This window comes from Podarcis erhardii, assembly GCF_964252035.2.
Source record: "Podarcis erhardii genome assembly, chromosome: 1".
NCBI lineage: Eukaryota > Metazoa > Chordata > Lepidosauria > Squamata > Lacertidae > Podarcis > Podarcis erhardii.
This window is the reverse complement of record NC_138497.1, coordinates 114,456,687-114,483,958: the sequence shown is the minus strand read 5'-3', so window position 1 is coordinate 114,483,958 and position 27,272 is coordinate 114,456,687. Positions and strand designations below refer to the sequence as shown.

At 43.6% G+C, this 27,272-nt stretch overlaps 1 protein-coding gene across 2 annotated transcripts in view; it reads right to left on the bottom strand.

Moving 5' to 3' along the window:
- Positions 1-3,852: 3,852 nt before the first annotated feature.
- FRZB (frizzled related protein) overlaps positions 3,853-27,272 on the bottom strand; it is a 35,369-nt gene continuing 11,949 nt past the window's right edge. Inside the window, exons 2-6 of one of the 2 annotated variants that reach the window (XM_081849338.1) lie at positions 26,911-26,958; positions 18,255-18,320; positions 15,773-15,977; positions 14,829-14,892; positions 3,853-5,631 (exon numbers count right to left, since the gene is read on the bottom strand). In XM_081849338.1, the coding sequence (XP_081705464.1) occupies positions 5,521-5,631; positions 14,829-14,892; positions 15,773-15,977; positions 18,255-18,320; positions 26,911-26,958 (494 nt within the window). In that variant the 3' untranslated portion in view covers positions 3,853-5,520. The remainder of the gene's footprint in view (positions 5,632-14,828; positions 14,893-15,772; positions 15,978-18,254; positions 18,321-26,910; positions 26,959-27,272) is intronic. The other variant, XM_081849339.1, reaches the window with a different exon arrangement.

Sequence of the window (27,272 nt, the reverse complement as noted above, 5' to 3'; positions counted from 1 at the left end):
CAACGCCATTGTTAAGGCTTGTTGCATTCTTTTGTCTCTCGCTTATTAGGATTGAATAAAATTCATTAAAAAGGACTCTACCTTGTTTTCTCTGCTTTTGCTGCAGCCAGAGGAGGATAAGCTTTCCCGAAGCCTTGACAGCCTTGACACTGGGTGACCTTAAACCACACCCCCTCTTGTTCTCTTTTTCACCTCAGGTCATTGGGATGATACAATGGGATGGGTTCTACATCCACGTATGCCAACCTGAGGACCTCGGAGGACAGGTGGGATATTATAAAGTGAGGAAAACATTTGTATAGTGCTTTTTTGAATGGTCAAAGTCTTTTCGCATCCAATACTTTAGAGCTGGATATAGCAGCACTGACCAATGCTTTATGTTGCCTCACATTATGAACAAATATACCAGTCAAAAGAAATGCGCACTTTTTGCTGCCTTCCTTGACCTGTCAGCAGCTTTCGACTCAATTAACCACAACAGATTGTGGGAGAAACTCTCAAATGCCAATATAGACGATTATTATTAATTCGGGAAGTATATCGTGGCACTGAAGCAAGAGTTAGAGCGGGTGCGAGAGGATGCCTGTTGGAAGCGTTCAAGACATCAAAAGGTGTGAAACAAGGCTGCATACTAGCCCCTACACTTTTTGACATAAATAGTCATCCAGATGATAGATTACAAAACCCCATCATCCCTGGTCATTGGGGCTGATGAGAGCTGGCGTCCAACAACTTCTGAAGAGACACAAGTTCCCCATTTCATGGCATAAATTAGCTATATAGGCATAAAGGCCTATATAGGAGCAGCCCCAGCCATGTCATCATTCCCTTATCCATTTCCCTTTTTACAGGCTTGCAGAAATGGCAGCCTAACTTATGCCTGCCCAAGCCAACAATAGGAACATTGTTTTAAAAATAGACGGCTATCTAAATGTTTAAGGCATGCTCCAAACATATTTAAAATCCAGATGCTGTGGCTTGATGAGAGTGGTATGTATAAACTTTCAAGCTTGGAGTAATCCTCATTATTAGGAGTCATTTCCCGCCCTGATCACGGGGTTTCAAAAGTGCAACTTGAAGGCATTTGGGACTAATTGGCTGCTTCACGATAGAGACTGTTTCTACCAGGCATTTCAAAGGATATATCCCTGAATTACAAAAAAATGGGGGAGGGGGACAAAAAACACTAGCAGACTGCAGGAAAGAGTCCAATCTCCTTGGGATCGGGGTTTTCGCTTGCTGGAAAACAAAGAGCACTACAATGAAGAGATCTGCATTTGGAACAACATAAAAATCTCCCTGTGAAATGAAAACAGCCATCTTGTGCTAAACTGAAAAAAAGTGAGAATTCTGTATGAGGAAGGGAAGACCATGGCCAAAGTCATTATGCTGTGTGTGGGAAACCTCCAGCCTTCCAGATGTTGCTGAACTTGTTGTTGTTGTTTAGTCGTGTCCGACTCTTTGTGACCCCATGGACCAGAGCACACTAGGCACTCCTGCCTTCCGCAGTTTGGTCAAACTCATGCTGGTAGCTTCAAGAACACTGTCCAACCATCTCATCCTCTGTTGTCCCCTTCTCCTTGTGCCCTCCATCTTTCCCAACATCAGGGTCTTTTCCAGGGAGTCTTCTCTTCTCATGAGGTGGCCAAAGTATTGGAGCCTCAGCTTCACAATCTGTCCTTCCAGTGAGCACTCAAGGAAGATTTCCTTAAGAATGCAACATCTGTAGTCTCCGCATTTTTCCTTTATAAAGCCCAGTGCCCAGAATCTGTTTGGCACACTGCTTTGTGAGGAGGTGGCTACAGCTCCCAAGATTATTTCAGGGGTGGAGAATGGCTTTTAAAAGTATGGTGTATGCACAACTTTTGAAAGATATGCTGCTGTTCCCACTCACCCAAGCACAGGAGGTCTGAATACAAATGGGTGGTCTAGGCATATGGGACTCCAAGATGGGCAAGCTGCAGGGCAGTCTCTCTGGATGTTGCAAACCCAATAATAAGGCCATGATTTGGGATGTCAACCGTAAAGGGCTTAGTCCTCGTGCTATTTTACCCGAAGGGATATACGGTAATAGGAATTTATCGTTTATGCAAAAGCAGCATCCTGCTCGTTATCCACAGAGACTCTCGTTGCATATTTGCTCCCTGAAGTAATCGTAACCAGATGTGGGGAAAGGTTGTGGTTTTAATCAGGCATCTTCTGCGTCCCCCTGGACCCAATCACACCCATGTCTCTGTGTCTGTGCTATATGACAAAATATCACTGTTTCCACAGTTCACTGACGTATGGTCCAAGTTGGCTGTCACATGCATTTTTATCAGCTAATTTCAGCCCATCTGCATTTGTCATAACATATTTTTATTTTTTCCCAGCCACACGAGTTGTAAGATATATCAGGGGCTGGGGGTGTCCACATATGAATGATGTGCTCCCAGACCTGTTTTATAGAGAAAAGGAACCCATGTCTGAAAGAAGCCCTGAACTGAAAGCCATAGAATAGGACAGTAGCATATGTTCTGGAAAATCCTCAGCGAGTCTTCTCAGTATTGAGGCCTGCATGAACCTTGCTAGGTGGAGACATCACCTGATCCGGCAGGTGTATTATGTGCAAGCTCCATGTTAGAGGCAATGTGCCACGGAGTATCAGCAGCCCTCGAGGAACCATCATTTGGGTTCATGATGGGAGAAAATTGGGTTAGACATGTAAGGCAATAAATCTTCTTGTCCGGGACACCTAACTTACTTTCAAAGTCTGATGGGAAAGCAGCTGTGGTTCTCAACCTGTGTGTCCCCAGATGTTGTTGAACTACAACTGCTATCACCCCTAGCTAGCAAGGCCAGAGCTCAGGGATGATGGGAGTTGTAGTCCAACATCTGGGGACCCACAGGTTGAGAACCACTGCTCTATAGAGTGCCATTATCCACTGTCCTCCTTCATCAGCTGTGGTGTGATGGTCCCCAGAAGGGTTTGGCAGCAAGTGAAAGACAGATATCAGGACTAGAGAAGAAGAGTTTCCTCTCCTCTCATTTCTGTTTCAGTAGCATCCCAAAGATGCTTGAACATGCTCATTCTCCCCCACCCACCACCACCTGAAGAGCCCTAACCGAGTTGGGTCTGTTCTGAATGGCTAGAATGTGGCCTTTCCAGGGTCTATCGCCTGCTGTTATTCCACTGGCAAATAATGAGTCCTGGCAAGCGAAACGAATTATGAAGACTTTGCGGACATGTTCCAGCCAGGCATAAACATTCAAGGAGAGCACAAAGCAATGCTGGTGAGGGGCGTAGCCTGTGAGAAGTGGGTGTGGCCTCAGAAGAGTCTGGAGGGGCAGAGAGGCCTGTGATGCCACAAGGCTCCTTGGGGTTGGCTTGTTTCTGGCTGCAACAGAGCAGCACAACTAGCGTAGCTAGCTGGGGGGTGGGACACACTGGGTGCTTGGCGGGCTGTTGGGCAGCACAGTGGCTGCTGGGCATTGTGGGGTGGGCTTTCAAGCAGCAGGGAAGCTGGAGGTCAGCGCTGGGCGTGTTGGTCATTGCAGGAGGTGGAGCCACTGCCCATCTCTCAAAAAGCCAGCTACAGAATTTTGGCAGCTCCTCTAAATAAAGCTCAACTTTGGTCCGCACCAGGCATCGGTGGGGGTTCCTATGCCACTTCCAGTACCCTTCAGGGAATTCATTTCCAGCAGAAGGCACCGTCGCTATTAGTGAGAAGGCTGACAGTTTGTAACATAAATGTTTTTATTTTCTGCTAAAATATTTGTTTTGTTTTAGTTCAGTATTCTACTGATATTTCCGTACTTTAATATAAAAATAATAATAATAATAATAGGAAGAGGCAGAATTACTTTTCCCCCCAACTATTGGCACCATTACGGAAAGCTTAAAGGATGCGACGATCGGAACTGAAATATGTCAAAAAGCTATTAAAATGTACGTTTCCTGCAAGCGGGTGGGGAATGAAAGTCAGGATAAAGTCTCTGTTCACTGAGAAACGTGGCATGGTGCTTGGCCGTAATTTTCATAGCAGCGGCCGTTATTCAGTTATGCATCTTCAATGCTGACCATCGAACGCTGCTGTTGAATGGAGCCACTGAAACACAATCAGAACTACAATGTGGAAATGACACAGTGCAGGTTTCTGCCCAAAAGGAGGCCTGGTGAAGATAGTCTACTCCTGTGGCTTCACAACAAAAGAAGGGGCAGGGGGAGCAAGTTTAACATAACTTCTGGCAAGACTTCACAATTCTATAAACCTTTCCCACAAGGATTAAGACATTCAGAAACGAGTCCTCTGTGCGGCATTTGTCATGGTTAATGTTTTAAAGCTAGACTTAATGTGAGTGGTTTATTGAAGAGGAATCAACATTTAACAGGCCTACTCCAATAGGTACGGGTAGCTCTTGGTATAATCTCTTTGTAATAATCCTTCTTTTCCATACTGCCAACAAGGGTTTTAACAGGCTGAGGGGGTGGGAGGGTGAACTCTTAATGGGTAACAGAACCTCCCCCTTGCTCAGATTAATTACAAAACGCAGAAAACGTTATGCCATGTTTGGTCCAATGTTCTTTTGCCCACTTGGCTAAACTTGCAAATCATCTTGTCTTCCCTTTTGAAATTTTGACTGTTAACCCTCACAGATCCCAAGTCATGTATACATTTGGCCCTTTTGTTTTTCAAACCCAGGAAATTTCAGGATCTGAGTGTCTGTGTGACTGTGACCCAGTTCAGATGATTTCGCCGACTCCCAAATATAGGTGCCGAGCGCAGTAGGGGAACTAAAATGCACCCTACGGCCCAGATCTCAGTGGTACAAAGGACTGAATCACACAGTTTCTCCCCAGGCTGGAATGATATACACTTGGGGCCTGCACATGCTGAATTTCAGACACATAAGCCCTATGTAAATAATTTGCAGCAAGCTGGGGCATCTCACCAGTGTGCCTGGTGAGAGGGCATATAAGGCACAATCTCACTCCTTTACTGCACTACAGAGAAGGTAATCTGACCCAGCCCTGTGTCACTGTTTCCATTCCAGACCTCTGTGGTGACCTACCCTTGGTTTACACATAGAAGACAATGCATGAACGCATCAAGTCCCTCTGCTGAAAAGAATGGGGCAACTTGAATATTGCATGGGTTCAGAGCACATAAACAGATTCAGTTGACTATGGACAAATGGTGGCTCTGGCACCTGCTAACCGTGTCACATTTGCCTTTTTTTCCAAAAAAGAAAAAAAAAAAACCGCTCTCATAGAAATAGTCCACAGATATTTGTGAGGATAATATACCAAAAAATAAAAAATAAAAAATTCTGCGTGTCTATACTACAAATACAAGGGGCCAGAAAACACAAGAAGAAGATAAAACTAATCTGGACTACAACATGATCTCATAGTAAACAATAGAATACAACGTGCAATAGTGCAATTTCTTCTTTGCTGCTCCAACAAGGCAAGTCTTTTAATTTATAGAAGTCCATGGACTGTTATTATTTTTTTCCTGACACATGACATTTTTGCATCTAGTTGTGCCTTTGCCGAGGGTTGGTGCTTCTGCTGGATTTTTGAGCAGAATCGCTTTGTCCAGGTTCGTTTCTGCCCTTCCCAGGATGGCGGAGTTTCTGATCCCAGCGCTGAAAAATAAGAACAAACAAACATCTATTTTAAAAACATCGCTACAAAGCTCATGGAGGAGGTCCTGATGCAGGTTTTGCCTCCTTCTAAGAGTTTGCTCGAGCTTGATCCCTCCCTCTTTTTCAATAAACTCTGTTTTATTGCTGTATCCTTTACAATGGCATATCATTCCTATTAATATTTTGATCTCCAAGGAAACATACATGCCTATTTTTAGAAACATTGGCCGCCTCCATGCATTGCTATGTCAGCATTTACGTCAATACTAGTTCTACCAAATAATGTCCGACTTTCCCTTTAAAATCAAAATTCTATAGTAAAACAAAAGAGGAATAATTCCTTGCCAAAACAACTGCAGCTGCATTTGCCCTCTCCCCTCAAAAAAATATGTGCTGCTTCTCATCTTTTGAATAAAAACAATTCAGACTATGCTTAAATGCTAACAAAAAACCTTTTATATCTCTGTGTGAAGGTGAACTGCTTTCATATTTCATTTTTTATTAAAAGGGACATCTCAGTGAGAATATGTCTATCTAGTGTCTCTCCTCCGTTTCTTGTTAGAATTCCTACTCTCGAGTAGGACAAGATCCTGACATTTCTGGTCTAGCACATGAAGTTCTGGATCCACATTGTAAAAGTGGAAGAGCAGCCCTGTGGGTTCTTAGTACTGAAACAACTGTTTTAAAAACTGCGAATAGATCTCACCTATACTTTTGCTTATATAAACATAATAAGAGTGTATATTTTTATAGTTGCAGATGGGTGGGCGTCACATTCATCTTTTGCTGAAAATCTGCCCAGAATGATTCTCCACCAAGCAATTGGTTACGGTAATTAGCGACCATCACATAATGTTCTGGGTTTGCACATGACACTAAACCATAAGTTATTAAGCTATGCTTTGTTAAACTGGCTTAGTATGTTTCACTGTGCTTTATTTGCTACCAAGAAGCCACAATCTGAAATCATGATTTGTTGTTGACTTTATAAACCTCGGTTTACTTCAACTATGCCTTGGTGTTCTGGAGGAACATAGCACCCTTCCTTAATCATTGTTGACCACCTCACCTCAGATGTTCCCCACAACTGCAAAGGGATGAGGCAAGAGCCGCTGAAAAACAAAACAAACTGGGGAGAAATGAGCCAGGGTTTGCCTTGTGTTGCAGTTTGTGGGACAAATCATGCACTGAGAACTGTGCCTTGTTATACTGAGTGGGTGAGGAAACACCATGAAGATATTTATCACCATGGTGAGCGTAATGTTTTGTTGGAATCTTAGTTTGGAAAAAGTTTGTGCTAAAACTGCCCCTGGATTTTTTTATAGTATAAACATCCTTTGAGGTGGGATACTGTCGGGCAGGATAGAACTGAAAGGGCAGTTGTTTGAGTTACAGTGGTACCTCAGGTTAAATACTTAATTCGTTCCGGAGGTCTGTACTTAACCTGAAACTATTCTTAACCTGAAGCACCACTTTAACTAATGGGGCCTCCTGCTGCTGCCACGCCGCCGGAGCACGATTTCTGTTCTCATCCTGAAGCAAAGTTCTTAACCTGAAGCACTATTTCTGGGTTAGCGGAGTCTTTAACCTGAAGCGTATGTAACCTGAGGTACCACTGTATTTGAAATATGTGTCCATTACCTATTCATTGTAAGGTGGCTTACAAAAAAAGTGTGACATAATAAAAACAGCAATGTATACAAGAGATAACCATAAAATTAGCAACAAAATAATTTAAATGCAGCTGCAGTCAAATGCACCATAAAACATGCCAAAGTGACAATATTATAGATATGTACTGTAATAGATATAGATATTATAGATAGATATATATATACATTCAGCCTTTTGTTTTATTTTCACTCTAAATTGGAACTCATCTTCACTTGGCCATGTTATCCATGGCCTCCAGATGTGAGTGGACTCCAGCTTCCATCAGCCCCCAGCTAGCACAGGGATAGAGGAGCTGGAGTCCGTTCCCGCCTCTGGTGTAATGCAAAACAACAGCAACAGCTGCAGTTTTAATTAACTGCATCAAGTTGGTTCCCACTATTTTGAACCAAAGGTGGCTTCTAATAATTGAAGAAGATGACAGTTTGAGATGCAAAAACAGAGGCAGTATTTTGTACTGTATGCTTCGGTCTGCATCTGACGAAGAAGAAGCAACAAAATGTGCAATGAAGACCATGCACCTTATAACAATCTCACCCAATACAAGATGAGTCATAATAAAAATGTAACTTTAACATAAACAACTTATATCAATTAAAGTAGTATTAAAAAAAGACCCAATCCATTAGAATACAATAAAATTAAATATCAGCAAATAATGATGAAATAGAAATTCACTCTTAACAATTACAATGCATAATTACTAAACTATAATCTAAATAAATAAATAAATAAATGTCTGTCATTAAGGTGCTACAAGGCTCCTTGTTCTTTTTGATGCAACAGCCTAACACAACGACACCTTTGGGTATTACCTCTTTGTTTGGCTAACTACTGTGTTTAAACCCCAAACCCTGCCCCAAATCTATTTCAGGTGTAGGGGGTGGAAGAGGTAGCAATTCAGTTTTCGTTTTATGCACCAGCCTATTTAAACCACAGCAAGTGGTCCAGCTCGGACTGAGGTCGTTGCATGATTTGTACACACAAGAATGTTTGTAAGATTAGCCCCAGGGGTGTTATTAGAAACACAAGAAAACAAGAAATAGGATACATCTATATGAACGAATGGTGCATAGACACACGATTCTTAAACATTGCCCTCTCCCCCTCCAGCATGCTTTTAATCAAGCAATCCCAGGCCACCTTAGCGATCGTATTAACTGTGCAAATGAACTGGCCAACACCAACGTGATGACTCAGCCAGAAAAGGGCCTTTAGTTTTATTTATTTTTTAAAAAAATAAAGCCTAAGTGAAGCCACCTGTGGAACCATTTGAGAAAACAGAGCAGAGAAAGCCGTCAAGTGATGTGAGTGCAACAGCCGGGCAAGACAGCGACCATAGTATGAGGGACAAACCACAACTTGTGGCTTCTAGGGCTGGGGGCCAAGACTATATGTTTTGACCCATCTCATGTTCACACTTGCCCTTCCAGTAACTGTCACTGTGGGTTTCTCTTCATGCATTTTCTGTCTTCCTGGATTCCTTCAAATTTTAATCTCTCCCCCCATATATATATATATATGCAGGTTTTGGTGTCCTCGGGTGTCTTCCCGTGTAAAAGTTGGGGTGTCTAGGCGACGTTTCGACGAGGTCTCACTCGTCATCTTCAGGCTGGTGCTTTCGGCTTCTTGTTACTGGAACAGAGCAGGATCTCAGTGTTTGAGTTCCTATAAATACTGTAGAGGGGGTGTGGTGTATAGCCTCCAATGTTCTGGGCAGAGAGGAAGTTCCCAGGCTAGTGTGCCTTTTCTTCTTTTGTTCCTTAATTACTTGAGAGATATCTTGAGTGATTTCTTGAGTGATATCCTGAGTACCACTTAGGTGGGTCATTAGGTGTGGATTAGTTGTTAAAGTCTTTGTGTCTTGACCTCTTGAACTTTGTGAAGAGTTTTCCTGAGAAGATGGCTGTACTGTACTTAGTTGTGCTCTGGCTTGGCTTCGTGTATAGGGGCGAGCTGTGGTTTTGTGGCTTGTGTCAGCCAGATCTGTGTAGGGATTGCAGGGGGGTGCAGCATCCGGAGGTGCCACCATGGATTGGCTACTGGATGGTGTCTGTAATTCATCTGTGGAGAGGGTCTGGGTATGGGTCTGGTGTGGTTGATTGGTGTTGGCGTTCTGTGTGCCTCTGGATCTGGTGTCAGTTTTTGTGGGGAGGGCTAATTTCCAGATGTCTGGCAAGCGGGATGTGTCGTCACGCTTGTTCATGTTGTGAGGGTGTTTCTCTATCTCGATGGCTTCCATGATTATTCTCTTGTGGTGATGTTCCGTGTTAAAGAGCAATTTGGAATCTGCAAAATTAATTTCGTGTCCTGTTTCTTTCATGTGTTGGAAAAGAGAGGAAGTTTTTTCTTCTTTTTTGACGGCATTCTTGTGTTCTGCGATACGTGCATTTATTCGTCTGTTTGTTTGTCCAATGTACGTGGCTGGGCAGACTTTGCAGGGTATTTCATAGATCCCTTGGTTTTCCAACTGGATTTTATCCTTGGGGTTTCTGAGGATATTGGCTATTTTTTGGTTGGTGCAAAAGGCTGTTTTGATATTGTGTTTATGGAGGATTTTGCTAATTTTATCTGTAGTGCCCTTGATATAAGGAAGGAGGGCCATGCCATTGTTTTCTTCTGTGTCTTGGTTTTTGGGGGGTGTTTCCTTTTGGATTAGCTTCGTAATCCTGTTTTGCTGGTATCCATTGGCAATTAACACGTTTGAGAGATTCTGTAACTCAGTTGTCAAGTGGTCTTTGTCAGCCAGGCGTTTGGTTCTGGAGATGAGAGTCTTGGCTACGGAGTTTATTTGTGCAGGGTGGTGGTGTGATTGTGCATGTAAGTAGCGGTTGGTGTGTGTTTTTTTTCCGGTAGATAGTGTGTCCTAGGGAGCCATCAGGTTTTTTGTAGATTAGGACGTCAAGGAAGGGAAGTTGGTTGTTGGCTTCTATTTCCATAGTGAATTGTATTTTGGGGTGTAAGTTGTTGAGATGTGTGAGGAAGCTATCCAGTTTTTCTTTCCCGTGTGGCCAAATTACAAAGGTGTCGTCAACATATCTGAGCCAAAGTTTGGGTTTGTGTTCTGACTTGTCTAAAGCATTGGTTTCAAAGTGTTCCATGTACAGGTTTGCGATGACCGGTGAGAGGGGTGATCCCATAGGTGCTCCTTCTATCTGTTTGTATCTTTGTCCATTGTGGATGAAGTACGTGTTGGTTAGGCAGTGGTTGGTCAGGTCCAAGATGTATTCGGGGGGATTGTATTTGTTTTGAATAGCTGTCAAGGCTTCATTAATGGGCACTTGTGTGAAGAGAGATACAACATCGAAGCTCACAAGTAGGTCATTAGGATGTAGGTTTTGCTTCTTTATTGTTTCTATGAACTGGAAGGAGTTTGGTACGTGTGAAGAGATGGATTCTGCATAGGGCTGAAGTTGCTTGGCGAGAAATTTAGCGAGATTTTGTAGAGGTGAGCCTATGGAGCTGACTATTGGTCTGAGTGGTGTTCCTTCTTTGTGTATCTTGGGGAGGCCGTAGAGTTTGGGGCATCTGGATGATTTTTCTCTGGGGATGATTCTTAGCTGGATTTCTTCACTGATAGGAGAGGCTTTTATTTTGGATTTGGTGGTTTTTTCCAGGTAGGTGGTGGGATCTGTTTTTATAGGTTTGTAGGCAGGATCTTGGAGTAGATTTGATAGTTTTGCTTGGTAGTCCGATGTGTTCATCACCACTGTGGCATTACCTTTGTCTGCTGGGAGAATGATTATGTTGTTGTCTTTCCTCAGGTTGGTGAGTGCTTTCCTCAGGTTGGTGAGTGCTTTCTGTTCTTCTTTGTGTAAATTGCTTCTGGGTGGAAAATATATATATTTTCTATCCTTCACCGCGAGCTTGTTTTCTCCTGCTCTGGAAGGCAGGACCCAAACCAATGGATTCAAGTTACAAGAAAGGAGATTCAGACTAAACATTCGGAAAATCTTTCTGCCCAGTATACCTGAAGGAGTGTCTCCACCCCCATCGTTCAGCCCAGACACTGAGCTCCAGTTCCGAGGGCCTTCTGGCAATTCCCTCACTGTGAGAAATGAGGTTACAGGGAACCAGGCAGAAGGTCTTCTCGGTAGTGGCACCCGCCCTGTGGAACGCTGTCCCATCAGATGTAAAGGAAATAAACAACTATCTGACTTTTAGAAGACATCTGAAGGCAGCCCTGTTTAGGGAAGTTTAATTTCATGTTTGACGTTTTATCATGTTTTTAATATTCTGTTGGGAGCCACCAGATGGGCGGGGTATAAATAATAAAACATTATTATTATTATTATTATTATTATTATTATTATTATTATTATTATTCGACAGTGGAATGGTCTCCCTGGGGAGGTGTGGACTCTCCTTCCTTAGAGGTTTATAAGCAGAGGCTGGATGGCCATCTGTGAGGGATGATTTAGTGTCTGCGCAGGGTTTTTGTGTCAGAGTCATGTGAGTAGCTCCTTTATTTATATATTTATCAGTTGACAGCACAGGTGTCAATAAAAGGGGGTGAGATTCCAGCTATATCTGTCAGGCAGAGTGGTCAACAATGGATGAAGGAACTAAGTGATGATGGTGTAATCCTGTCAGCCCAAATGGAGGGTGCTATCAGTCTCTGCTGCTGAGCAAACTTTAAAGTATATTTTATTGCAAATTCCAGTTCCTCCACCTCCTGAGAATCTACCTGATGAAAATGACAGGACTGTCATTAAAAGTTTATTTGCACTCCATCTCCAGCTGCTAGTCAGGAGAAGGCCACACCCAGGCTGACAGGACTCTTTATTTTATTGGACTGGACTCTGTATTCCCTTGTGGTCCACATATCTCTTTGACACGCAGACAGTAGCCTTTTGCACTCCTTGACCTTTGGGCCTCATTTGGGGGGGGGGGACAACAACAAACAACAACATTATCCTCTCCTCTTTGGACCTATATCTTCTAATCTATACATTTGCTAGTTGTCAGGAGAGCAGTCGAGACTCATTGTTTTTCACCCAGTGCTGGTTGCCTCCCTGTAAGCTCATCATTCCAGAAATCTTTTTTTTAATCTGTTGGCCCTCGCTAAAAGGCAAATGCAACACTACAGATTCATAGCTGAGATTGTTTGTTTTAAGAATTTGCTAATCCCACATGCTGGGGTCAGGATGCTGAACAGTTGGCTTCAGAGCGAGGATTTTGAGAATATGACATTAAATACAAAATGCATATGAAAAGCCAGTAAGTTTGAATAATATTTTCAAGGTTCCAGATCAGTTTCGCTTTAGAGAAGCAATGGGTGCAGACACTAATGCATTTTAAAAGAAAAGTGTCAAAGCAGGGTTGTGCAATGTATATATTCTGTTTGTGGTGAATGAACCTTGAGGTACTTTGGATGTGCTTTAACACACAAAGTTTGAGCTACAGAGCTCATATCATTTTATTCATGTTGCCAAGTCATTCAAAAAACGGGGACTTGAAGTTCCCGACTTAATGGTCTCCAAACCACTGAAGGGACAAACTGAGTAAACTCAATGAACTATTGTTTCATATTCTTGGCAGCGGCAAAAGAAACAGAAGAGCAAACACAATTGAGAGAAACCAATATGGGGCTTAAAGAACAGTGACAACTTGAACGGAGGCAGCAAAAGGATCTCTACATGGTCAGATATAACTAGCAGCAATGGATAGAAACCACTGGTAACCGGTTCACTGGTGTTGTATCCACTTTCAAATGGAGTTAACTGGAGTGGTATTGGCTATTAATCCACCTGGCCAAAAGCAGCAGTGGGTTTACTGCTGACAGTAACCAGAGACTTGTCCTCTTTAAAGAAATTTGTAATAATAATAACAATTTATTACTTATACCCCACCCATCTGACTGAGTCTCCCCAGCCACTCTGGGGGGCTCCCAACAGAATATATGATGGGGATGGAGACGCTCCTTCAGGTATACTGGGCCAAGGCCGTTTAGGGCTTTAAAGGTCAGCACCAACACTTTGAATTCTGCTCAGAAACGTACTGGAAGCCAATGTAGGTCTTTCAGGACCGGTGTTATATGGTCTCAATGGCCACTCCCAATCACCAGTCGAGCTGCTGCATTGGATATTAGACCCAATTGGCTATTTGAAGGGTTCAGAGGCTTCCTTGCATGCAAAGAAGCATACAAAGTCTCCCACAGAGCTGAGAGCATGGAGGGGACTGGAGGGGACAGGAAGTTCCAATATTGTGTGCACGGAACTTGCACTGGATACAGCATCACAGGCATCATTTCATTACTTTCAAAAGAGCTTCTCTGGTCACTTGGCTGCTTCCTGGCCCAGTTCTGAGTGCTGGTGTTTTACTTCTAAAGCCCTAAATGACTCGGTGCCAAGCTGATTCTTCAATATCAACTTAACCATATTCTAACATCATCTGCAGAAGCCCTTCCCCTGGACACCTTCACTTCCAAAGCGAAGCATAAGGCGTGGGCTTTTTCAGCTGTGACGCCCTGGTTATGGAATGTATGCCCTTCTGGGGGAGGGGGCCTTGCCTGGCACTAATATTGTTTTTCTTTTAAGCACCAGGCAAACAGCTATTTATGTGTCTGGGCTTATAAAATGCTTTTCACATTCTTTTAAGTTTCATTGACTAAACCTTTATCTGCTGACCTCATATCTCTCTTTTTCTCTCTCGCTCTCTTTTTATATATAAAAATGCATTAGTGGTGTGTGTGTTTTTTGGGGGGTGTCATATTTAAATCTTGTAAACCACCCAGCAATAAAAGGGTGGTATAAAAAGTTTTAAAAGCTTTAAATAAATAAAGGCTGGATTATGATCAGAGATATATTTGTGCATCCTGCTGCTTTCCAAGGTGCTGTTGGAAGGCGAATGTTTTCTGTTGCAGATTCCAGGCTGCAAAAGTGCCTGTCTGTTATCTTGATGGCATTCCGATGCTGGCAAAATGATATATTTGCTCCAGGATCCTTTTGCCTTGTGAAATCTTTTATTTGTCTAGTTCCCAAGCAAACAGAGACTTCTCCGGCTGACCTCAGGGGATGGGCAGAGTTGTTTTGGGGTAGGAGGGGGGGGTGTTGTCTTTTAAGCATCCTATTTCTAAGCCATTTAGAGTTTAAAGGCGATTGTCAGGCTTATATTCAAACTGCTTTATTATATAAACAAGTAGTAATGTGCATTTTTTTATCATCATCATAGCAGGTGTAATCACAAAACACTGGTACTAATTTGATGATTTTCACATTTATTTTGAATGTTGACATGGTTTTGGGGCCTCAGTTTAGTCTTAAGTCATATTTCGTTTTTTGGCACATGAATAAATATTAATATATTTGGGGGTGGAATCTCTTTACAGCAATCTTTGGCATGTTTACATGTTCATTTATACTTTTCAGAATAAAGAGTATGGTATGAGATTTGGGATCATTGAGAAGGAGAACTTCATTTGCTCTGGAAGTATTCCCCGTGTGTTGATGAGTGATGCCAAAGGCTGGATCCCTCTGCAAGCTTAGGTCAAACATGATCAAACAAGTCATGAAACTTTGTCTTACCTTGACTTTTTTACCAAGTCGATCCTTCCATTTCTCAGCTATGGAGCCTTCTACCAAGAGCAACCTACACATTTACAGGAAAACAATGTCAACAATGCATCGTAATATATGATATGATATGATATGATATGATATGATATGATATGATATGATATGATGACGTGATGTGATGTGATACACACACACAAGCATAATGAATATATTTAGGGACAAAGGGGTGCTTCATGTTCAAGAAGGGGAAAAAGCAACCTATGAAGACAGAGGTCACCAATATGATGCCTTCCCATCTATCTCTGCCAGCATGACCAATGGTAAGGAATGATAGCAGTTGTGGCCAACTATGGACTACCACTCAACTTCTGGTGTAGTGGTTAAGAGCGGTAGACTCGTAATCTGGTGAACCGGGTTCGATTCCCCGCTCCTCCACATGCAGCTGCTGGGTGACCTTGGGCTAGTCACACTTCTCTGAAGTCTCTCAGCCTCACTCACCTCACAGAGTGTTTGTTGTGGGGGAGGAAGTGAAAGGAGATTGTTAGCTGCTTTGAGACTCCTTAATGTAGTGATAAAGCGGGATATCAAATCCAAACTCTTCTTCTTCTTCAAACTATTCTTCCCTGGTAATTGCCACCCCCACCCTTACCCCATACCACTACATCCCTAGAAATGTTTTCTGGCAGCTCCATTACTCGCTGAGGGGAAGGTACTTATGTTACTTTCATTTCCACGCGCAGTGTGGACCAATGCGTCAGGGAGCATCTTCTTCCATATGCATCAGCCTGATTACTGATACATCTTCAGATGAGGCCTTGTTCAGCATACTTAAAAGACCTTTGGAAGGCTAGTTCCCAATGTGCAATGGGACCTTTTATGTAGTGGTACAAACCGATGTAGCATCCCTCTTCAGGAAGGCCCCCCATAGGAAGCGGGGGAGAAAGAACAGTTACCTCGAGCGCTCTTCATCTTCGTAACCCATGATGATGTATTCTTCGTTAGCACTGAGAGGTGGGCAGAGGCAGCCAGAGTTTGTGTACAGGTTTACAGTGTCCCTAGGAATGTTCACCAAGGAAGATTTTAGTATCTCCTTCACTTCCACTACTGCAGTGACATCGTGACATTTGGTCTTCACCTCCTTCACTTTAGCTCGAATGACTGGAGAAAAATAACAGAAAGAGGGGTTAAGGTTACGGCAGCCAGAGCTGCATCAGCCTAAAGCTTTTTGAATATTTATATGCTTCTCCTCCTGAGCCCAATATCGTGTCTGCTTGTTTGTTTTAAATGGAAGTCTTATCGTCATGTTATGGTGCTATTTATTTTGTTATCGTGCTAATTATTATTCCACGCAGGGGCCCTGCAACACAGCGGCTTGTTTGTTTGTCTATATATTTCTTCATGTCCAAATTGGCTTCTATGGCAGCTTCTACTTTGTATACTTTTATGAAGTCTAAAAACAACAACTGGTTACACAGAATATAACCATCCATAGTTACACTATCAAACAAACCAATTGAAACGCTGAAATGGATAAACACCCGTAATCAAAACACACAATAAATCAGCCTCATTAAAATGAAAACACCATTAAAAAAAGAGGTTGAGAGATTGAGGGAAAGCTGGTGGATTGGCAATACAAGTGGAGCTTCTGGTGTTTCAGCAGGACATGCATGCCATAAACCCAGTGCTACCTGTGGAAAAACCAACCCCCCGTTGCAACGAGAACATGTGGCAATGTGGCAATGTTCTAACCACTCTCTTCCATGCTTGCTTTCGCCAGTTTCTCTCCTCCTCTCCCCATTCTGTGCCTACTAATCCATCCTTGTTAGTCCTTTGGGGGTTTCTGCCCTCCATTTTGGAGGGATGGATGCACTTGTGCCCAATCCTGTCATGGCCTGGGGTCAGACTCCCCTTCTTCAAAGGATGAGGCCAGGGGTCTAGAACAGGACTGAGGGAATAGCACTCAGGCCCAGAAGCATCTAATCAACTGGAAGCATTTCCACAAGCAAAACCCGTAGTGTTCCTGGCCTAAGACATCCCACTGCGCTCCTCTGACTCAGAGATCAAGCCAGCAACCAGTGAGAGATGCTCAATCCATCAGGAGAGTATGGAGTTTAAGCTGGAAACTGAGAGTTGAATGGTCAGGTGGGGATGTGACTCAGTGAGGGAGAGGGACTGTCCATGTGTGTTTGGACTCTCTGAGTGGGGTTAGTTAGGACCACACTTTATGCTTCCTAGCTTTCTTTCCAGAAGGGCTTTCTTTGAAGGAAAGCACAAAGACCGGGGCAAAGTGCAGACCCCAGCCTTCCATCACGGCTTCTACTATTAAACAAAAGCTATGACGCCCCAATAGGAGAGGCAGAAGCTAAGAAAGTCAGCTCTCCATCAACCTTCCCTGTTGCTGCCTCTGAAATGCCTTGAGCTAACACAGCAGTTAGGAGAGGGTGGGAATGCATCTCTCCCATATTTCCATCAAGAACCATCTTTATAATCCTATAGGCAATGTAGTGTAGCAATTAGAATAAAGCGAGATGAGCGCCGCAACCCCAGAGTCGGTCACGACTGGACCTAATGGTCAGGGGTCCCTTTACCTTTACCTAAGGTCCTAGGAGAACAGGACTCAAATCCTCATTCGGCCATGAAGCCAGTCACTGGGTGACCTCATACCAGTCACTGCCTCTCAGCCTAACCTACCTCACAGGGTTGTTGTGCTTGGAGAACCACATTTGCCACCTTAAGCTGCTTGGAGAAGAAAGGTATGATATAATGACAGAGAGAGAGAGAGAGAGAGAGAGAGAGGAAGAAAGAAAGAAAGAAAGAAAGAAAGAAAGAAAGAAAGAAAGAAAGAATCTACTAGTTAAAACAATAATCTAATCTTCACATTCTATTCCAAGCATCAGCAAACTTTTTTAGCAGAGGGCCAGTCCACTGTCCCTCAGACCATGTGGTGGGCCGGACTATATTTTTTGGGGGGGATGAACAAATTCCTATGCCCCACAAATAATCCAGAGATGCATTTTAAATAAAAGCACACATTCTACTCATGTAAAAACACCAGGCAGGCCCCACAAATAACCCAGAGATGCATTTTAAAATAAAAGGACACATTCTACTCAAGTAAAAACATGCTGATTCCCGGACCATCCGTGGGCCAGATTGAGAAGGCGATTGGGCCACATCTGGCCCCCGGGTCTTAGTTTGCCTACCCCTGTTCTATTCTATACATGGAAATGGAAGGGTGTGGGGAAGAGGAGCCATTTGACAGGCACTTAAAATTAATTCATTTTCCCCAGCAGCTCTGGCTGAGATCGCTTGCCTCGTGAGGGTGTGGAGTGGCAAGGGCAAATGCCAAAGAAACCGCTTCTATCAACCGTTTCCAGCTTCCACCGAACCTTCTGCCCTACTTCAAAGGTAGCTGAAGGCTACTGTGCTTACCGTAGTTGTAATTGTTCCGAAGATAAGTCTTCTGGGTTGCTTTTATTGGCTTGCATTTGCAGCGCTCTGGGGGAGAAACACAACAGAAATTCCTTGCATCAGAGGAAATAAACACTCAAAAGCCGTAAGCCGCACTATTCAATCTTTCCAGAACTTATTCATATATGCTGCAATGGTAGCAAGTCATTTGTAGTGGAAGCCCAGGCCCTGTTGGATTGTGTGAGTGCCAGCAACAACAGCTAACATTCCCTCTTCGAGAAAACTATTAAAGGTTCAGTATCCCGCCCCCCCCCAAAAAAAGTACAAACAAAAAACCAATTTATTCCTGAGCCTGAAGTTAATAAAACCAAAGCAGGTTTCACTCATTTTAGGGAGTGAAACTTAATTTTTGCAAATTTTGTTCACTGGGGAGTCTTAAAAAATATGTTTTTGGGTGTGAGGAACTGGAATCTGCTATTATTTTTGTGACTGGACAACATTTAGCTTGGTAAGTCTATGCTTGATGAAAGTACACATAAACTGGAAAACCACAGAATCTCAATTTTACCTTCTGGAAATGTCAGGTAATGCTAAACGACAATGGTTTATTTATTTTATTATGTATATATTAAACTTATATAACACCCTTCATCAAAAGATCTCACAAAATAATATACAGGATTAAACAAAAGTAAATATTTAAACCGAAACAACAAGACAACTCCTCCCGCTTCCTACATAATAATTAGTAAACATAATATGAGTATATAAATATACCTGCAAATGGTTGACAATCGTTCTTAATGATTGCTATGCAATTTTTCAATTTTACACACATTTCACTAAATTATGTTAATTTAACCAAAATATATTTTGAATTCCCAGGTCATGCTATAACTTTTTAGCACCTGTCATTTTGGGAATTTGAAAGTTGAAAAATCCAGGCACCAATCTACATAACGCTACAGGTGCCTTGTATCTGCCCCACCTTTTATTTCTGGAGCACTTGGTCAGTGTAGGGAAGAGGGGTGTCATCAAACAGCTGGCAGGTTAGGATACAGGTATGAAGACTCTTTGTAGCTGGCCCTCTGGGCTACCCAACCCCCAGGCCACATTCCTCACTGCCCCTGCTAAACACACACATCCTTTGGGGCTTTTTGCCTGGCTGGAGGGTGTTCTTGAATTCTGATAATGCTTCTTGTTTTCCTGGATGGAGGAATGAGAGGGGTTGACATAGCCTGCTACAAAGGAATGGGGCACATTGGTTTCTGGGCCTACATTTGCCTCAGGCCCTGCCCACCACTGGCACAAGAAAGGGGTTGGATAGCTCAGTTGGTTAGAGTGTGGTGCTGATGATGCCAAGGTTGCAAGTTCGATTCCCTTACAGGACAGCTGCATATTAATAGATCAAAGAGCTTCTATGAATGGTTACAATTGGGGGAGATGGCTAAAATGTTTTGATTTGAAAGACAGTTAAATTGATCTTTTAATCTGCTCTTTGGTGATACCTGGTGGGTGCTTATTTTTACATGTTTTATTACAAATATTGCATGTGTGTGTTTTAAATTCTGTTTTATCATTTGCAAGGGGCTATTGGGTTGTTCCTGTTTTTATTTCGTTTGTGTATTTTGTGTTTTTTATACTGTGATTTTATACCTGTGAACCAGTATAGGGCAGTATGTAAACGTAATAATAAACAAATAACAAATAAATAAATATTCCTGCATTTCAGGGAGTTGGAGTGACTCTACAATTCTATAATCCCTAGTTTAGGGGAAGGAAACATGCAGAGAGGGAAAACGTACACTGGTGATCACCCAATATCTACTCCCACCCCCACCCCCAAACTGATTTAGCAGATTTAGAAGAGTGTGACCAGTTCAGCCGTATTGGAGGCTGAGCCAAGAGGGCGTTGCTGGGGTGCCAAAACAATGATGTAGAATGGAAGGCAAGGGGCAGGGGGCACCAAATTTTGGCACCGCACAGGGCACCGCTGAAATTTGAAAGCCCCAAGTCCGCCACTGCCTCCGACCAAATACCAACGGTGGAGAAAAGTGAAACCAAGGATTGATTGGCTCTGTAACATAGGCAGCCATCGGACCAAAAGCCTTCCTCTAGCTGCTTAGAAATTTTCACTTTCAACTATCAAATGGTTGCTGGTAAGGCTGCCCAGCAGGCAAATCTCCCCCCGGTCAGCCAACTGGTGGTCTATACCAGAAAATAGCAGGGAAGATAGAGAAGAGGAAGGACCCTGAGGAAGTAGAGAGTGGCTGAAGGCTAGAGGCAGGAGCAAGTCTAGCAGAAAAGAAAGAATAAACTATGGAGCAAGCAGGATTGCTGAGGGAGGGAGACGTCCCCAAGAGGCAGGAGGAGTTGGGCTATGTGTTAAGGCAGAAAATGGGGGCAATGGGTCAAAGTAAGGAAGAAGAGAGGAAGCAAAGGGCCTCAGAAAAGGTGGGAAATACATGCATTTTTTTAAATTTGAAAAGCAAGCACAACAAACACACATACATTTGCAGGAATGTGGCGGGGGGAGAATGGCCAACTGGAAGCGAGTATCAGGGAATATTGTAACTAGTGAGAGGATAAGAATGCCCACTGTGTTTTTCGCATGAATCTTCAAAAATTTGTATCTCAAATCGAAAGAGGCAAGGGGGCAGCTGCATTCCACCCTTTGTGACTGCCCTTCCATTTAACCACCAGCTGAAAGGTCATAGAATCATAGAGTTGGAAGAGACCACAAGGGCCATCGAGTCCAACCCCCTGCCAAGCAGGAAACACCATCAGAGCACTCCTGACATATGGTTGTCAAGCCTCTGCTTAAAGACCTCCAAAGAAGGAGACTCCACCACACTCCTTGGCAGCAAATTCCACTGTCAACCCCAAACTTCACTGAAAAGATGGGTTTGGGGCTAGGCCCCATCATAGGGGTGCTTGGGACGGGGGGGGGGAGTGTCTCTAGGCGTAAGGTACAGCAAGGAATGATGGGTAGAGTCACATGAGAGAGCAGAGGACCTCTGAGTGGCAGAGCAGGAATGGAAAAGATCACTATAAATACTCCTAAGAATATAATGGTTCTTTGGCTGCATAAAACTCGGGCAATGGAAGTATTTACACCCATCTAAAATATTATTTTTAAAAAACAGAATCTGGAGAATCTTTTAAGCAACTTTTTTTTAAAAAAGAAAGGCTTATGAAACAGACAAAAATGTCATTTCCTAGCCAAAGGAAGAGGGGTAATATTTATACATAAGGTTTTGCCAGCTGACGTTGCCAAGGATGAGACTTGACTTGATTGGATTTTGCACAGAGACATTATTCACCAGCGAAAATAACACAACAAAGAGAACCTCCAACTTTCTTTTGAAATGCTCAGCCCAGGGTTTTTTCTTTTCTTTAATCCTCACTGGAGGGCAGTGCTTAAAACGCAGAAGTAATAATACTCTTGTGTTCCTACACCACTTCTTAGAATAGCTCAAAGTGCTTCACATACATTTTTCTTATTGTTAATTCTTATATCCCCAGGATGGGGAATCTGGGGCCTTCAAGATGCGGTTGGACTACAACTCCCATCCTTCCTCACCACTGGCCATGCTGTCTGGGGCTGATGGGAGCTGGAGTCCCAAGAACGTCTGGAGGACACCAGGTACCCCATCTGTGCCTTATGAAAACCCTGCATGGCAGGCGAATTTCAGTTCTGGGGAACCTGTGGTCATCCAGATATTGTTGGATTCCGATGCCTATCAGCCTCCGCCAGCATGGTTCAATGTCAAGGATGATGGGAGTTGCTGTGCAATAACAACGGGAGGGCCACAGGTTTCCTGTTCCTGGTGCAGATGATAATGAGCTGGGTGGACCAGTGGTCTGATTCGGTAAAAGGCAGCAGCATCCTTTGACCCTAACCTCAGGTGTCCTTGCATATCTTTATTCACTTCCAAACCAGATAAAAATAAGCTGTCCGGCTATTGATCTCTCTAACCCAGTAGAGTCGTACCTTGGATCCCGAATGCCTTGGTACTCAAACGTTTTGGCTCCCGAACGCCGCAGACCCAGAAGTGATTGTTCCAATTTGCAAACGTTCTTTTGGAACCCAGACGTCTGACGGGTTGCGAGGCTTCTGATTGGCTGCAGGAGCTTTCTGCAGCCAAACAGAAGCCGTGATTTGATTTTCGAATGTTTTGGAAGTCAAACCGACTCCCAGAACAGATTCCGTTTGACTTCCAAGGTACGACTGTGCTGACCATGAGTGTTGCTTGAGGAATTCCAACTTCTGTAAGTTCCTATACAAACTGGCCCCTTCCTAATGTGTGGGTCAGAACTTGATTCTCCACCAGAATTTGCCCTTCCCGATTGTTCTGAATACAGTTCTCAGATTTTAAAAAAAGCATTGAAATATACTTCACAGTTTGAGAGAAGATGCATTAGAAATATGTTTTTGAATTTGTATGCAGATTTTTTTTTTAAAATTGACAGATTAACATAGGAACAGGACAGTACAGTGGTACCTCGGGTTAAGTACTTAATTCGTTCCGGAGGTCCGTTCTTAACCTGAAACTGTTCTTAACCTGAAGCACCACTTTAGCTATTGCCACCGCACCGCTGGAGCATGATTTCTGTTCTCATCCTGAAGCAAAGTTCTTAACCTGAAGCACTATTTCTGGGTTAGCGGAGTCTGTAACCTGAAGCGTATGTAACTTGAGGTACCACTGTACTGATTTGTGGGTGATCATATAAGAAAGTAACACAAACAAGAAATGAACTGCTTCCCCCATCTTGATGGTCCACTACTATATACTATTAACAGTTATATGACTCCGGCAGAGACCCTTGCCAGCCCTGCCAAGGCATTCAATGTCACGCTAAGTAAAAGTACATGAGCAGGGCACTAGCTGAGCTTGTGTGGAAGTTAAATGCAGTATTCACTACAGAGCACAATTCAAAACTGCATTAAAAAAAACCACACATGGTAAAGTCTTGGCTTGTTTGATTCCTTGTTTATTTGCAGGTGCAGAATGTGTTACTTCACAACTTCACGACGAGGGGAAGTCGTGCAGTAAAGCGCCCCGCAACTGCAAATAAACAAGGAATTAAACAAGCCAAGACTTTACCATGTGTTTTTTTTTAATGCAGTTTTTTTAATTGTGTTCTATTGTGCAAAAGAAGGGCAGGAAACTAGCATGGCATTCATGGCCAGTGTGCAATAGATTACTGTAATACTAGTACTTCCTGTTGCACAACAAGCTTCTTCTAGTCAGTGGCGTAGCATGGGTTGTCAGCAACCGGGGCAAGGCAAGTAATTTGCGCCCCCTAACCCTGGATTTGTGCCCCCTAACCCGCACCGCACACCTGGCACCCCCCCCTCCACAGTGGGCGGCGACCCGGCGGCTCGGATCGGATTTGCACAGCCAGCACTGCAGTGAGAGAGAGTGAGTGAGCCAGGTAGGGGCAGAGAGCTGCGAGTGCGAGCGCGCCCCCCCCAGATGTTGCACCCGGTGCGGCCGGGCCCCCCTGCACTCCCCACGCTATGCCACTGCTTCTAGTGCAACAGTTGCATCAGATTTCACACTGCACAACCATTATTCTTACCCTTCGGTAAAGGGACCCCTGACCATTAGGTCCAGTCGTGATCGACTCTGGGGTTGTGGCGCTCATCTCACTTTATTGGCCGAGGGAGCCGGCGTACAGCTTCCGGGTCATGTGGCCAGCATGACTCAGAGCAGCACAGCGAACCAGAGCAGTACACGGAAACGCCGTTTACCTTCCTGCCGGACCAGTACCTATTTATCTATTTGCACTTTGACGTGCTTTCGAACTGCTAGGTTGGCAGGAGCAGGGACCAAGCAACGGGAGCTCACCCCGTCGCGGGGATTCGAACCGCCAGCCTTCTGATCGGCAAGTTCTAGGCTCAGTGGTTTAACCCACAGCACCACCCGTGTCCCATTCTTACCCTTATGCTAGCACAATGGCCCTTTTGCTGGTGATAAGACAATGCTGAATCCAGGCCAGTGATTCCTTCATTGGAGGGGGTTGGACTAGATGGCCCTTGGGGTCCCTTCCAACTCTACAGTTCTGTGATTCTATGATCCATTTACCTGGAGGTGCCAGGGATTGAACTGGGAGCATTTTGCACTGCCACTAAACTAAGTAAAAGACAAATTTATACATTTCTCCCTGCAGTGCTCTTGATGTGGGGGGATACCTTGTCCAAAATCACTGCAAAAAGGGGCAGGCTGGCAGAAAAGTAAGCTAGGCAAGAAAAGAAGCAATGAAATAGCAGGAGCAAAAAGGAAGGTGGCCGTCCACTTTGCAGAGGGGCATTCTGTCACACACTACTGAATAAACACAGCACTTGAGTTGCAGCCCCAAAAGGCCACAGGACCACCAACTTTATAAAACCTTTATAAAATGTGGTTGTTATTGTTTTTTAATCATTTTTATTGATTTTCCAATAAAAAACATCCAATTAATATATCCAAACATAATACTCCAATTTAAATTAAAAAACTAAAATAAAAAAGACCAAATTATAGTCCAAATTATAATTATTGATTTTTTGATGCTCCCCATGGTCTGGATCTCCACATCTCAGTCCTACTTCTCCTCGTTGTTTCCATATTTTCCAATGTTGTATGTTTTTTATACAATCAGGAAAGTAGAATATATCATGGTTTGAGGAAGGGACACTGGACTTTGGCCCACAGCCACTCAGGCATGATGGAACAAGGAAGATAAGAGGAGGACTTACTGGCAGGGAAATTGAGGGTGAGCTCTGGTAGGTGCTGGAGAGAGAATGGCTTCAAAAACTTGAGACACTGATATTTCAAGATGAACTTGCTGTAAAGCCCGATGGAGATTAGCTTTAGGGAATCCCATACTGGATACTATCACTACTCTCCTTTACAATAGATCCACAGGCAGGCTAAGACCCAGCTTTGTCCAAGAAAGAACCTAATTTCTAAAAAATGAACCTCAGGAAAAACACTTCAACTACAAGGTTTTAAAAGCTTCTTTACATCACTTCCATCACAGAAAGCAATTTGTATAATTTTACTCTTAGACGGGGCAAGGCACATAGCATAAAATACAACTTTCAAGGGAGTCCTGATGCCATTTCAGTAAAGGATAGTGTACGTATTTGAATGCTAAGCAATCCTAATACGGCAACCCCTGGCCCAAATTTGAGCAGAACCCAACTTTAACTCATACTTGCATTCGACCTCCACCTTGGCCTGCAGGGTGAGGGGGCTTCCATGGTCCTCTAAGAGGTCCCACAGGGCTTTCATCTGCAAACAATGCATACGCGTAACTTCTGTGAGGAATAATGGAACTGTTCATCTTCCCAGGCAAGAAATAACTATCTGTGCATCAATTGCCATGGGGCCTGTTTGTATCCATGCAAGTCCTCTGCCATCTATTGCCCTCCAAGCCTCCAGAGGTGTAGAAGATACTGATTAAGATGGACTCAGTATCAAGCATTTCCACTGTCCCACCCAGGGAAAGTATCACAGCACACATGTAGGCTCAACTGAACAGAGAGCCATGATTTGTGGACACCACCCATGTCTTCCCTCCCACATTTCAACGTCACACTGAGGCTTTTTCACACATTACACCGAACAGAAGTGGAAGTTGTCCTTCTGCACATCTGTACAAATAACCCTCACTCCCCAAGAGTGCTCTCAAGTTGATGGGGAAAGGGATTTTGTGTCGGGAGAGACATGGAGATTAGCCGTGTGGACAGTAGATTTGCAGGACCCTGATAAAGCAAGAACTACCCATAAACCTCCATTCAGCAGCTGCATTTCATTAATGCCCTGGCTCTTTGACACATGAAGGATAGACTTCACTTGCATTCAGCGCCTCTAAGGTTTTGCTGTTTTCTTAAATCTCCAGATATCTTTCTTGTTGCCTGTCTGGCTCTGTGGGCAGAAACAATCAAAGGATCATCCCCACCCCTCCAGCCATCATGTTGCTGTCATGACATGATCACGACACATCATGGCATTAACACGTCACTGTCATGACACATCAAGTTACAGATAGGTAGCCGTGTTGGTCTGCCATAGTCAAAACAAAATAAAAAATTCCTTCAGATCTGAAGAAGTGTGCATGCACACGAAAGCTCATACCAAGAACTAACTTAGTTGGTCTTTAAGGTGCTACTGGAAGGAATTTTTTATTTTGTTTTGACTATGACACATCAAGACGCTATTGCATCACTGCATTGTTAAGATTTGCTCTCAAGACAGATAGCTCAATTGGTCGAGCATGAGACCCCTTAATCTCAGGGTTGTGGGTTCGAGTGCCACATTGGGCAAAAGATTCCTGCATTGCAGGGGGTTGGACCCTTGCGACCCCTTCCAAGGAGGAGGAGGAGGAGTTTGGACTTGATATGCCGCCTTTCACTCCCTTTAAGGAGTCTCAAAGTGGCTAACAATCTCCTTTCCCTCCTCCCCCACAACTAACACTCTGTGAGGTGAGCGAGGCTCAGAGACTTCAGAGAAGTGTGACTAGCCCAAGGTCACCCAGCAGCTGCATGTGGAGGAGCGGAGACGCGAACCCGGTTCCCCAGATTACGAGTCCACCGCTCTTAACCACTACACCACACTGGCTCCCAACTCTACCATTCTATGATTTTATAAGAAAAAGAAGAAACGATTAGATAAAATGTACTCACCATTGCCGGCGCCTCTACAGTTGCCATTATTAGACTCCATAGGGAAATCTGGCATGAATTGTTAAATATGTAAAGAAATGTTAGTATTTTTAATATTGGATTATGTCAACACAGCCACATCAAAACGCTCCAATTTTAATACACTAAATATTAGAAAATAACAAAGACTATATTAATGGGGGGGGATGGAGGGGGCTCCCTATATGTAGACAATGGCTTAAAATCAGGGACCAAGCATATGATCCCAGGTCTCCTGGTGGCCAATGGAGTTGGCCGCACACTCAGAGCACTTTTGGGTGCTGCTATTGACAGCTGGGCAGCCTAGCTTGTGTGCAGAGCTGGATCAGAGCCATTCTTTTTAA